This window comes from Bison bison, unplaced genomic scaffold (genome assembly GCF_000754665.1).
Source record: "Bison bison bison isolate TAMUID 2011002044 unplaced genomic scaffold, Bison_UMD1.0 scf7180017864492, whole genome shotgun sequence".
NCBI lineage: Eukaryota > Metazoa > Chordata > Mammalia > Artiodactyla > Bovidae > Bison > Bison bison.
This window is the reverse complement of record NW_011495051.1, coordinates 3,287,598-3,301,107: the sequence shown is the minus strand read 5'-3', so window position 1 is coordinate 3,301,107 and position 13,510 is coordinate 3,287,598. Positions and strand designations below refer to the sequence as shown.

Here is a 13,510-nt window from a genome sequence, read left to right as displayed (position 1 = left end):
GTGGTACCAGCCCACCAAGGACAGGCCGCGCAGGAGCAGGCTCTGGTAGATCTAAGGGCAGAGACGCGGCTGGGGCCGGCGCGGGACGGTGGGGTTCCACCAGCCCTGGTGCGTGCACGCCACTCCCGGCGGCCAGCACGCCAGGCACACACAGCCAACATTTAATGAGCGCCTGCTGTGTACCAGGCCTCTGAGGATACATCAGTGAGCAACCGAGACATACCCTGCCCCGCGCTCAGCAAATCCAGTGAGGGGGACAGTCAACAAAGACATAAAGAAGATGCTCCAGGCTTCTCCGGTGGCTCAGCTGTAAAGAACCTGCCTGCCAATGCAAGAGATAAAGGGTTCAACCCCAGATGCGGGAGGACTCCACATGCTGGAGAGTAAATAAGCCCATCCACAACAATTGAGCCTGGGAGCCGCAACTACTTAAGTCCCTATGCTCCAGAGCCCGAGCTCTGCAATAAGAGAAGCCCCCACAACTAGAGAAAAGACCCAGCAGAGCCAAACATAAGTAATTTTGTTTTAAAGCCTCCTATATTCCCCGGTGGTCTAGTGGTTAAGGACTTGGACCTCTCACAGCCCCACAAGGGGTGGGTCTCAATCCCTGGTGTAGGAACCAAGATCCTGCAAGCTGCCGTGGCGCAGCCAAAATAGAATAATAATATAATAATAATAAAATAACAAATGCTCCTATTGTAAATCTAAGGCAAAATATTATTTTGCTCACTGCTGTATCCCCAGCTCAAGGAACAATTCCTGGCACACAGTAGGTACTCAATAAATAGTTAAAGAGGCAGATGTGCGAACGCAAGTAGAGGCAAGCGCAAGCGTAAAGAGAAAGGAAGAGGCGGGTGGAGAAAGCTGTGCACCAAATGCACACCTATTCTGTCCTCCGGAACTGACCATGCTGGAAAAGGCGGGTGTGGAGTGCTTAGTGCAGTGCTAGGCGCATACTAAGCACTGTTATGAAAACATCGAAGGAGGGCATTTAATATCTATCCGGCCTTTACCAGGTGACAGGCAGTCTGAGCGGGGAAGGGGCTGGCGGCATCTGCGCAGAGGAAGAATGACGGTGGGGGTCACAGGTGCAGGGACTGGAGCTCACACGTACCTATCTGCACCCTTGCTGAGTGGCGACACGGCGCTAGGCGCCCTGACGCAGTAGCCAGGACAGCTGTGTGCACACCAGCCTGCGCCCCCTCACCCACAAATGCCCCGTTGCCATGCGCCGCCTCACCTCCTCTTCCACGGTGGCTGCGGTCTCCGCGTCCCCCAGCCGGCTCCGACAGGGGAAGGCTCTGAGCACCGTGAGCACTGCACGGAGGCGGGAGAAGGGGTGGACATTGACCCTGGCCCCCAAACACCCTCTCTGCCCATGGGCCCCCAATACCCACTCTGACTGTTGATGTCCCAGCGGCCCCCCAGGTACCCCACGACCTGGCTGCGGGTCAGGTGGCTGTGGAAGTCCTGGGGAGGGGGAGGGACATGGGAAGACCCGCTCAGACTGTGCCTGGTCCCAAGGCCGTCCTGGGGGTCAGCCCACCCCCCTCCTTCCTCAGATATTGATTGAGTGCCTACTATTTACCAATAGTAAACAGAGCAGACAAGGTCTCTATTCCAAGGACCCTCTGGGCAGGGACCAGCCCCTCCCCAAGCCTGGGAGCCCCTGAGCCCTAAGGGACAAGGTAGGAGGTGGGCACACACCAGCAGGAACAGCACGTTGCTGGAGACGGCTACGTTGAACGGCTGGAACTTGTTGATAGCTGCGAAAGACGTTACTTCCACCAGGGTGTGGGGGTTCCTGTGGGAGCCAGGAAGGTTCCACAGCCTCAGGAACCCCAAGGCCCTTCCCTCACCCACACACTGGCTCCCTCGGTCCCACAGCTAGCTCTGAAGATCTGAGGCCTTGTCTCCATCCTTCCCCTGCCTGCCCTTGTCCCCCAACCCCATGCTGCAAGAGCTTCTGTAGATGGGGATGAGGGTGGGGGTTCTTCCAGCGGGCATGGGGTGCATCTGACCTGGCCGAGTCACGACTTCCCAGCATGCAGTAGCGCACCGGCACCCGGATCTTGTTGTCCACCCTTTTCCCTGGGGGCGTGGCCTCTGGGGAGTTGGCAGGGGGTGTTAAAGAAAGATGTCAGTATCAGTTTCTCCCCAGCCAGGAACTGGAAAACCAAGACCAGGCAGTCCAAGAAAGAAAGAAGACTCCAGGGGCAGTCTTAAAAAATCAAGAAAGGACTTCCCTGGTGGTCCAGTGGCTAAGACGCCATGCTCCCAGTGCAGGGGACGTGGGTTCCACCCCTGGTAAGGGAACCAGATCGCGCAAGCGACAACTAAGACCCAGTACAGCCAAATCAATCAATCAATCAATCAATAATTTTTAAAAATAAAGAAATGAGGCAGCAAGTCAACAAACTGGACATAAGAAACTAAAAAATCAGAAGAAGGGATCAGGAAATCAGGTGAGGACCAGTCAGGCAAAGAAATCAGGCAACAGGGCAAAGAAATCCTATGGAGGAGTAAGGATAAAGAAATTAGGCAGTGGGACCAAGAAATGTAGAATTAGAGCTTAAAAAGTCAGGCGGTGAGAGTGAAATTAGGCAGCGAGGGCTGGGAAGTCAGCCAGGCTTCTAGCGGGCTCTACACCCAGCCTCCTCCCCGGCCTGAGCTCTGTCCACCTCCCCCCACTGTTCCCACATCCTCCCCTCCCCCACACCTCTTACCCGAGTGGACAGGCTCCGAGGGGCCCTTCCCTTGCGGTCTCCTACTCTTGTCGTCCGCTGAGGCTGCTGTCAGAACCTCCTCCTCCTCTTCCTCTATCAGCGGCTCCTCCTCCTCTCCTTCGCTGGCCGGGCTCTGAGTGGGGTCGGGGTTGGGGGAAACGCGACGGGACTTTTAGCTGTGTTCTCCATACCCTCCCCCCAAGTTCGACCAAGAACTCTGGCAGGCCAGAACCTGCCATTCCTGTCGTTGCCCCGGGTGCCCACTAGAGGGAGAGAGTGAGCAGAGACAATCTAGGATGTGGACCAGTTAGTTGCTCAGGCTGGAATACCGCCTCTGCCTATTACAAACTGACTTCAGGCTCTGCTGCTGCTGCTGCTGCTGCTGCTAAGTCACTTCAGTCGTGTCCGATTCTGTGCGACCCCATAGACGGCAGCCCATCAGGCTCCTCTGTCCCTGGGATCCTCCATGCAAGAATACTGGAGTGGGTTGCCATTTCCTTCTCCAGTGCATGAAAGTGAAGAGTGAAAGTGAAGTCGCTCAGTCGTGTCCGACTCAGCGACCCCAAGGACTGCAGCCCACCAGGCTCCTCCGTCCATGGGATTTTCCAGGCAAGAGTACAGGAGTAGGGTGCCATTGCCTTCTCCAGACTTCAGGCTCTATTCTCCTGTAAAACGGCACAATGACTTCTAGCCCCACAGGGGTGGCGAAAGGGTGAAATTAGATAATGCGTGCAAAGCATTAGGCATATGCCAAGCATATGCCCTGCTGCTCCATTCATCCAGCTGGCAAACACTTTGCATGGATTAGTTGATCAGATTCTCTCAATAACCTCTCCTCCTCCTTTCTCCTAAAGAGCCCTTCCTTGATGAGGTGACCTCTCTGTCCAAACCCAACAGCCACATCTCAGTCTCTGTCCCTCTCCTCCTCTCAGCAGCGTCTCCTGGTAACTCCTCAGGGATCCCCACCCCCGCACTGACCGGCTTACCTTCCACCACTCCTAGACCCCCTTATTCTCCTCCATCTCACTCGTTGGGCCAGGGCTGGGTCCTCCCGCCTCTTTATTCCCCCACCTACACCCCTTCTGAGGGGCCTCAAACCCCGTGTGCCCCCTGGACAACTGCCCACAGTCCTGACTCCAGGCTAGGTCTCCCCTGACCTCTGGACCCCAGGTCCGACTAGTCCCTGACATCTCAAAAGGGGGTGTTCACATTCAACAAGGCCACCCAGACCATCACCCTAAACTTGCTCCTCCACACATCTCCGATGAGGGTAATCCTGTCCACGCGCTTGCAAAAACATTTGGGGGAACAAGACATCTCCTAACACCAACATCAGATCCACCAGCAAATCACATCACATCCACTTTCAAAATTAACCACAACTTACCCACTTCCTCCTCCTCAAAGGCCGGCCAGATACACCCCATCATCACCCACCTGAACCCTGAATCCCTGGCTCCTATTGTCCTCCCAACAGCGGCCACCAGGGGGCGCCGCTAATGACCTGACTCAGGCCCCACACCTACTCTGCTCACAGTACTCCAGGGATCCGACTTCCCTCAGGGTACAAGCCCAAGTCTTCCCCACAGCCCACCATGCCCTCCAAGACTTGCCCCTTTCGCCTCCCTGCCCTTCCCTCCTCCCTCTCTCCCTATGATCACTCTCTGCTCCAGCCGCATCAGAGCCTTGCTGTCCCCCCAAAACACCAAGCCTTTGCACATGCTGTTTTCCAGAAAACTTTTTGCTCCCTGCCTCCACCCCTTCAGTTCACTGATCAGATGTCACTTTCTCAATGAGGCCTTCCCTGGCCATCCTATCCCTTTCAGCACTTGCATCCCCTGCCCCTGCTCACTTCTTCCAAAGTATGATAAGATGGACTTATTTCTTTTGTTTGTTTCTCTCTCCATGAAGGCAAGGATGTTTCTCATTTGGCTCTCTGCTTTATCTCCAGCTCGTAGAAGAGGGCCTGGCACACAGCTGGCATTTATTAAATGCTTCCTGAATGAATAGCCCTATGGTATGGTGTGAAGGTTAGTTTTATAAGTCAACCAGGCTCAGCTATAGTACCCAGTTACTGAATCAAACACTAGTCTAGGTGTTGCTGTGAAGGCATCTGGTTGATGTGGTCGACATCTACAATAAGTTAACTTTCAATAAAGAAGATTACCCTTGATACTGTCGGTGGGCCTCACCCAATCAGGTGAAAGGCCTTAAGAGCAAAACCTAAGGCTTCCTGGAAAACAAGAAATTCTGCCTCGAGACTGCAGCATCCAGGGACTTCCCTGGTGGTCAGGAGGTTAAGAATCTGCCTTCCAATGCAGGGAATCTGGGTTCAATCTCTTGTCAGGGAACTAAGATCCCACGTGCTGTGGGGCAACTAAGCCTGGGCACTCGGGAGTCCAAGCCACAACCAGAGAGAGGCACATCACTACAACAAAGAGCCCAGGAACCGAAACTAAGACCTGATGCAGCCAAATAAAGAAAAACATTAAAAAAAAAAAAAAGACTGCAGCATCAACTCCAGCCTCTGTGTGTATGTGTGTGTGTGTATTACTATCACAGCATTCAAGACCCTCCAAAATCTGGTCCCTGCCAATGCTGCCAGCCCCCTCAGCTACTAAGGCATTGAATCTCCAGTTGCATCAGCTAAAAATGGTTCCTTAAGCATCATGTGTTTCTTCATGCCTACAAAGCTGTGCATATGCCATTCCTTCCTCTGGAAAGCTCTTTACCCTTCATCTCACTCTGATCAACTCCTATTCATCCCTCAAGGCCCCAGCTCCAACATTCTCTCTCTGGGCACTCTTTATCCAGCAGTGAGTCAGAGAGGCTGAAGGATGTACCTCATCAGCGGTAGTTGCAGTCATATGGAGCTGGTTTCGGCGGAGCCAAGCAGCTTTGTACTTGTCCAGTTTCTGGCCCTTGTATTTGACAGAGGCCCAGCCACAGCCAGACTTCTTGGCCGGGTTCACCAGCTTCTTGCAATGAGTGGCCCAGGCGCTGGGTGAGTTGAACACCTGGCCTGTTTCCTGCCACACAATCCTTCCATCGGGCTGCAGGTCTCCCACGAACTTCTTCCCCTGCAATGACAGTGGGTTGGCTGAACCCAGGAGCTGGTACTCATCAAGATTCCCTCCTCCAGGAAGTCCTCCCTGACCCCATGCTGCTTCCCAGGGCTTGCCACCCATCTCCCACCTCCTTCCAGGAGGCTTACAGCTTAGGTATCATCCTGACCAGCCTGGATTGAAACCGTCAAGTTATGTGCCCATCCCCACTCCCTTCACTGGACTGTGAGCCCCAAAGGACAAGAACTGCATGTGACTTGATCTCCACTGGGTCCCTAACACCCAACACAGCCTGGCACACAGCAGATGCTCAATTCACAAGCTGCTCCCATTCACAAAGAGAACAATAACAATATGGTAATAATAACAAACACTTATAAGGGACTTACTGTGTAGCAGGCACACTACTGAGCAGCTTATTCATTGCATCCTCATGCAACCCCATGCGAGGAAAGAAAATCCCATTTTACGGATGGGGAAACTAGGATACGCATAAGTTGAGTGAAGTCACATAGCCAGGAAGGCACTAGTGTCTTCTCCGAGCCTAAGATCTCCTTTGTGGAATGGAGAGTTTGGTGAACAGTGTTCTCCCACCCAGAAAGGCTCCTGCTGGGTCAGGATGCTCTGTGCCTCAGTTTCCCCTCCTCACACCAGGGGCTCGGGTTGCGGCAAGAAAGCACACTGGACCCGGGTTTCCCCTTTTTGCACGAGCTGGAATGGGATGAGGCTGGGAGGCGCTCACCAGGTAGTAGATGGACAGCACTCCGGCGCCGGGCTCCAGCAGCGCGTCTTTGAGGAGCACCCGCAGCGTGACCGCGCGCCTAGTTAGCGCGCCCCCTGGCCCGCCGCAGCTCCCCGGTCCCGCCCCGCCGCCGCCTCCGCCGCCGCGCGCGCCTCCCGATGCCCCTGGCCGCTCCGGGTCCTCGGCCTCCGCCTCGTCCTCGTCTTCATCCGGCGCCTCCTCGCCCGCGGCGCCCGCAGGGGACAGCGGTTCCGGAGCTACGGGCAGCGACAGGCTGCAGCGGAGCCGTGCGCCCTGAGCCGGTGCAGCCACCCAGCCCGGTCCCCCACCGGCCCCCCGCCAGGCCCGCCGTACCTGCCATGGTCGTTCCGCCCCACGCCCCGCGCCCGGTGCGCCTCGGGCTCTTCTTCCCGGCACGTGACGCGGCTCCGCCCCTAGGGGGGAGCACCTCTGCCATTGGCCGCCGCCGGTGGGCTACTGGGGGCTTGGCCAGCAGAGGCGAGCCGGGGAAAGCCAGACTCTGGCCTGTTCAAGCGGGAGAGGGAGGTGGGGGTTCAACCCTAGGGGACCATTCGGGAAACTGAGGCCTGAGGCCACCTTCCGTGGGAGGGAGGTGGTAACCGAGAGCTCGGGACACCACTGGGAACACTGAGGCCGGGGGCTTCCGCTTTCGGAGAACCAATGACTCCACCCGAGGTCACCGACTGAGGCCTGGGGCTGGGGGACTTAGCGGCGCTCAACCCGCTACGACTAGCGGGGAAATTGAGATACATGATCACTCCTAATGAGGGACCCACAGGCCTCAGCTGTTGGTACCAGGAAGACACTGAGGCCTGGGAGGATGAGCCCCACTGCCCTGGGGCTGCGGGCCAGAATCGAGGAAACAACCTGGCGCCTCGACTCTGAAGTGCCCAAGACGGGCGGCATTCTCTAAAGGGTTAATTTCCACTTTCCCCCGGCGGCCTTCGACTGCCTTGATTGGATTGCAGCTGAGCCCGCCAGCCAATTATAACTAGGTTATTTCATCTTCAGCCAATAGACGATAGAGGGTGGAATCCCTCCTGCCAGTCAAGCGTTAAATTGCTCCTCCTCGACCAGTCAGCAGGAGTCCCCGGGCCTTACGTGTCCAATCCATTTTAGGGTCTGGTCTTCAACCAACCAATCAGTTCGCGGCTCAAACCTCCCTTGAGACCCACCCCCCAACCTCTCCCACCCAACCCTCAGCTCGCGGTGCACGTGGGCGGAGACTGGCTAGGAGTGCGGGCGACAGCTGCTGCTCTTTTGTCTCTGGTCACTGTCCCAGGACCTTTGCCCCGAGGCGCAGGGCCACCTCCCAGTGCTGGGACTCCCCAACCCCAGGGAGGGCTGAAAGCCCTGGGCAGGGGCTCCCTCCAGCTGCACGGCAATTTTTCGGCTGGACTCAGCTACCGATGCCGGTCTGAAAGAGGGGACAGGCTGTTAGGGACAGGGCTGTCCAGCCACAGTGGTCTGGAATGAGTGAGCCTAGCTCCAAATCTTGCTCTACCATTTCCCAGGTCTGTGACTTTGGCCATGTGTCTCCACCTCTCTGCTCCTGCGGATAACAATTCCTACTTGAGAGTTGTTAAAGAACAGGACTTGACGTATAGTAAGAGCTGGGGAATGTGAGTGATTATTATTACTCATGATGCAATAAGATTTGTATTTTAAGGTAGGACAAGAAAAAGTAAACAACAATTCTTTGTTTGGACCCCTTCCCTCCCTCTCTTGCTTATCTGTGTAACACATTAACCAGAGATCCTCAAAGATGGAAGATAGGAACTCCTGCTCCACATTAAAGGTCTCTTTTCTTTTTCTAACATTTTATTTCTTTTTTCCCCATTTTTAAAAATTGAAAGATAATGCTTTACAATGTTGTGTTAGTTTCTGCTGTACAACGAAGTGAATCAGCCATGCATGCGCGCTCAGTTGTGACCGACTCTGCGACACCCTGGCCTGTAGCCCGCCAGGCTCCTCTGTCCCTGGGATTTCCCAGGCAAGAATGGGTTACCATTTCCTTCTCCATGTTTTTTTTTTTTCTTTTTTCTAATGTTGACAATATATCTTCTTATAAGAACAGTGTTCTTTCCCAGCTCTGTAGGGGTCATGATGATCTGCTGCTCACTCTGTACTTGCTTACCTGAACTATGTATCCTTAGTGAAGTTTATGTAAATATCAGTATGTCATTTTGATGTATGATCGTTTGTCTCAAGGAGGTCCAGAGGTTAAGAAGCCATGCTTCCACCGTACAGGGCGTGGGTTCAATCTCTGGTCAGGGAATCAGTGACGCAGCAGGCATGCATGCATAAATGAAATATATATGACTGTGCCTACTAACAGGCGGAACCGTTCTTAGAGCTTTCAGAAAATCTGCTTCCTGTTATAATCTTCAGTTTGGCTCAAAGAAAATTCCGTTTTTCTCTTCTTAACTTGATAGTTAATGTTCCCTGACACTCACTTTGTGTCCAGTCCAAACCTCCTTTTGGAGTCATCTCACCACCCACCCAGGGTCCAGCCATCAGATAGGCATCTCCAGCCCCTTAGGGGGCTTCCCAAGTGGCACTAGTGGTAAAGAATCTGCCTGCCAATGCAGGAGACTCAAGAGATATGGGTTCAATCCCTGGATCACAAATATCCCCTGGAGAAGGAAATGGCAATCCATTCCAGTATTCTTGCCTGGAAAAATTCCATGGACAGAGGAGCCTGGTAGGTTACAGTCCATGAGATTCAAAGAGTTGGACAGGACTGAGCGACTGACCACAACACACAGCTGCTTAGACTCAACAGAGCTCAAATGGCCTCAGTTTATTTGCCCATGGCCTTGTCTACTTTCTCTTTGCTTCTCCTCTAAAACCCAGGGCTGAATCTCCAGCATCTCTCATCTGGATCATTTCCTGGAGATTCAGGCCTCCATATTCACACACACTCCTTACATCTCCCATCCTGGCCCCAGAGGAATCTTACTAAAATGCAACTATGACCACCTCCCTCCATTGCTCTAAATCCTTCTATGAATCCCCATTGCCTTTGATAAATTAGCCACTGTGACCTTATCAATCATTAACAATTTACAGCACCCCTAAATGGCAAGTAGTGTCATCAACATTACCAGACAGTTCAGGAGAGGAAGAGTTACACAGTTCTTCAGTGAATTCCCAAGGCTAATCTTTGCTATGTGTATAAAGTCCAGGCAGTCCTAGAACTATTAAGGAAATTGAATTTGTAATTTTAAAAGTCCCCCAAAAGGGACTAGGTATCATCACGGTTCGTAAGTTGTTTAGCTACAAGTTCATTTCAGTAGCAGGACCTAACAAGTATTTGAGGACAAAATCTCCTGTGTTTAAAAAACATATTTTTTTTTTTACCATGCTAATAAAAATATTAATTTGTTTGGGAAAAAAATAATTGAAAAAAATTAAACTCCCAAAGAAGAAATCTCCAGGCCCGGGTGAAAAATTCTATGAAGGTTCAAAGAAGAATTAACACCACTTTTACATAATCTCCCTGTGTGGAAACGGCAACCCATTCCAGAATTCTTGCCTGGAGAGTCCCATGGACCTGGAAACTGGCAGGCTACAGTCTACGGGGTCGCAAAGAGTCGGACACTGAAGCGACTTAGCGTACGTGCATGCATGCATTACATAATCTCTTCCAGAAAATTGAAGAAGGAACACCTCCCAATTCATTTTATGAAGCTACCGTCACCCTGATACCAAAACCAGATAAGGGGAGTACAAATAAACAAAAGTACAGAACATCCCTCATGAATCCAGACCAAAAAAAAATCTTAAAAAAAAATGTTAATAAATAGAATTCAGCAATATATAAAAAGAAGTATTCATCATGAGAAAGTGGAGTTTATCCCAGGGTTGCAGGGCTGTTTGCATATTCCAAATTCAATCAGTGTTTTCCACTGTATTAAAGAGACTGTGGTAGGTGAAACAGTGGTTCCCTAAAGATCTCAATGTCCAAATTCCCAAGGCCTAGGAATATTTAGGTTACATGGCAACGGGGATTTAAGTTTTCAGATGGAATTACAGTTTCTAATCGAATTAAAATAAGGAGACGTTAAAATAAAGTAATAATCATTAAAACAAGGAGATGATCCCAGATTATCTACTGAGTCCAACATAATAACAGGCATCCTTAAATGTGAAAGAGAGTCAGGGAAAGGTGACTGTGGAAGAAATTCAGATTGATATAACATGAGGTTTCTACCCACTATTGCTGGCTTTGTAGATGGAGGAAGGAATGGGGAAAGCTAGAAGCTGGAGAAAGCAAGGAAATAGATTCATTCTTTGAGGCTTCAGAAAGGAACACAGCCCTCAGGGACTTCCCTGGTGGGCCAGTGGTTAAGAATCCACCTTGCAATGCAGGCGATGTGGGTTCGATCCTTGGTCAGGGAACTAAGATCCCACATGCTGCAGAGCAACTAAGCCTGAGCGCCACAACTAGAGAGTTCATGCACTTCCCAACACAGCCAAATAAATAAATATTTAAAAGAAAAAAAGAATAAGGAACATAGTCCTGCCAACACCCTGATTTTATTTTCATGAGAACCACATAGGACTCCTGACCTACAAAGCTGTAAGATAACACATTTGTGTTGTATTAAGTCTCTATATTTATGATAAGTTATTACAGTGACCACAGAAAACTAATACACAAGCTAAAGAAGACATGTCACAAGAGTGTATCTATTCATGAAAAAAAAAAAAGCATTTGATAGAATTCAACACCCACTCATAATAAAAACTCTCAGCAAACCAGGAACAGAGAGAAACTACATCAACTTGATGAAGAACATGGACAAAACTTCAGGTAACTTTGTACTTCACGATAAAAGACTTAACACTTTTCCTATTGAGACTGGGGACAAGGAAAGGCGTCCACCCTCACCATTCTTCAACAGAGTCCTGAAAGTGCTAGCCATTACAATAAGACAAGAAAAAGAAATAAAAAACATATAAATTGAAAATTAACCCTATTTGCAAATGACATGACCTGTGTACAAAATTTCAAGAAATCTCCCAAACATGCCCCTAGAACTAAGGAGTGAGTTAATTCAGAAAGGTTATAGGATAAGAGATCAACACACAAAAATCAATGGCATGTTTGTATGCTAATAATGAGTGTATGAAAACTGGAATTGAAAATACAATATTACTTATAATGTTTTGAAATAGAAAGAAAAAAAGAAATGCTTAGATGTAAATCTAACCAAACAGATACAGGACTTGGATACTGAATACTATACAACACTGATGAAAGAAATCGAAGATTTAAATAAATGAAAAGAATCTGAAACTAACATAATATTATTATACTTCAATAAGAAACAAGGGAAGGAGGGAGGAAGGAAGGAAGGGAAAAAGGGAAGGACCATTTCTTTGGGTTGGAAGACTCAACACAGTATGCAAAAGTTATCAAGTTTTGGAACTTCCCTGGCTGTCAGTTGGTTAAGACTACACATTCTAATGCAGAGGGGTGTGGGTTCCATACCTGGTCAGGGACCTAAGATCCCACTTGTGGCACTGCCTAAAATTAAAAAAAAAAAAGCCTAATCTCCCCCAACTGATACACAGATTTAGTGCTATTCCTGTCAAAATCTCTGCAAGATTTTTGGGTAAATACAATCCAGATTTTTCTAATGTCCAGGCAGCCTAACAGGCCTCCTGGACATTGTGTCACTGTCTAGTCTCCTTCCCTCACAGCTCTGGCACCAGATTCCTTTCTCTCCCTTCCAGGTCTTTGCTTAGGCAAGTGCCCCTGTTGATGCCCCCTACACCACACCAGCAGCCCCCTCCTCTGTTCCCTGACTCCAACCAGGCCTCCCTGACTCCCTGACTCCTTGCAGGGTCAGAGAGACCGGGATTTCCCTAGAGTCTCTGGACCTGCCCGGCCCAGCCCCCGCCCAGGGCTGGCAGGGGAGGGAGCTCTGGAGCTGACAGAGAGAGGAAATTCCCCTGGAACCTGTTTCTCAGCTTCCTGGCTCAGCTGGCGCACCCGCTGGAGGGAGAGGCCAGGCCGGGCCAAGGACCCTGGCCCGTCATGGCCTTGGCCCTGAGCCCGCCCCGGGTCCCCAAGCCCAAGAGCGCCCTGCCCCTGCACTACTATGAGAGCTTCCTGGAGAAGAAGGGACCCCGAGATCGGGTAAGACAGGCTGGGGAGCTGGCACTGCTGGGTGGCCCCTGGGCAGGTGCGGCACCTCTCTGAACCTAGACCTCCCCAGCCTGCTGAGGAGGATGAGGTGGGTGCTGGTTGGGGCAAGGCATAGACTGGGGGCTGGGAAAGGTTCTGTCTGTCTGTCTGTCTCTCTCTGATCTAAGCTCTTTCTCTTTCTGTCTCTCCCCGCTTGGATTGGTCTCTTTCTGAATCTCAGATATAAACAGGATTAGGGACTTTCTCAAGGAAATGGCGGTGGGGGCGGGGAGGGGGGTGTCTTCTGACACCACTCCCTACCCCCCATCCCTCCTCCCCCAGCCCTGAACTAACTCTGTGAACCTTAGCCACAGGGGTCAAGGTCCATACAGATTGCAGGTGGGGACAGTGAGAGGTACTGGGGGCTGTTGCCAGTCAGGGGCCCAATGAGTGTGTGTGTGTCCTTCTCAGAATAAAGCTCAACTCCTCCATTCCGCTAAGGCCCACCCTCATCCGCCACTAGGACCCAAACAAGCACCCTTTTCCCTGCCTTTGCCCTGGAAGTTTCCTTTTCCTTCTGCCTTCATGCATTCAAATCCTCCCCAGCCTAGAAAGCACCAGAGGCAGGAGATCTCAGGGGTTAAGAAAGAGGTTTATTTATCTGTGAACACACCTCAAAGCATGTAGGGGATCTTGGTTCCCCAACCAGGGATCAAATCCACCCCCCCCTGCAGTGGAAGCCAAGAGTGTTAACCACTGGACTTTCAGGGAAGTCCTAGGCAGGTACCATAATTATCTACTATTTTATAGTAGAGGC

General features: G+C 51.2%; 2 protein-coding genes across 3 annotated transcripts in view; one reads left to right on the top strand and one right to left on the bottom strand.

Moving 5' to 3' along the window:
• The window catches only part of MPND (MPN domain containing), a 9,851-nt gene extending 2,911 nt beyond the window's left edge, over positions 1-6,940 (bottom strand). Inside the window, exons 1-9 of the mRNA XM_010828145.1 lie at positions 6,888-6,940; positions 6,534-6,790; positions 5,570-5,806; positions 2,727-2,859; positions 2,022-2,106; positions 1,708-1,804; positions 1,398-1,470; positions 1,241-1,317; positions 3-51 (exon numbers count right to left, since the gene is read on the bottom strand). Coding sequence (XP_010826447.1) covers positions 3-51; positions 1,241-1,317; positions 1,398-1,470; positions 1,708-1,804; positions 2,022-2,106; positions 2,727-2,859; positions 5,570-5,806; positions 6,534-6,790; positions 6,888-6,894 — 1,015 coding nt within the window. The 5' untranslated portion in view covers positions 6,895-6,940. The remainder of the gene's footprint in view (positions 1-2; positions 52-1,240; positions 1,318-1,397; positions 1,471-1,707; positions 1,805-2,021; positions 2,107-2,726; positions 2,860-5,569; positions 5,807-6,533; positions 6,791-6,887) is intronic.
• Positions 6,941-12,471: 5,531 nt separating this feature from the next.
• The window catches only part of STAP2 (signal transducing adaptor family member 2), an 11,836-nt gene continuing 10,797 nt past the window's right edge, over positions 12,472-13,510 (top strand). For both annotated transcript variants that reach the window (XM_010828144.1, XM_010828143.1), the window contains exon 1: positions 12,472-12,705. In XM_010828144.1, coding sequence (XP_010826446.1) covers positions 12,604-12,705 — 102 coding nt within the window. In that variant the 5' untranslated portion in view covers positions 12,472-12,603. The remainder of the gene's footprint in view (positions 12,706-13,510) is intronic.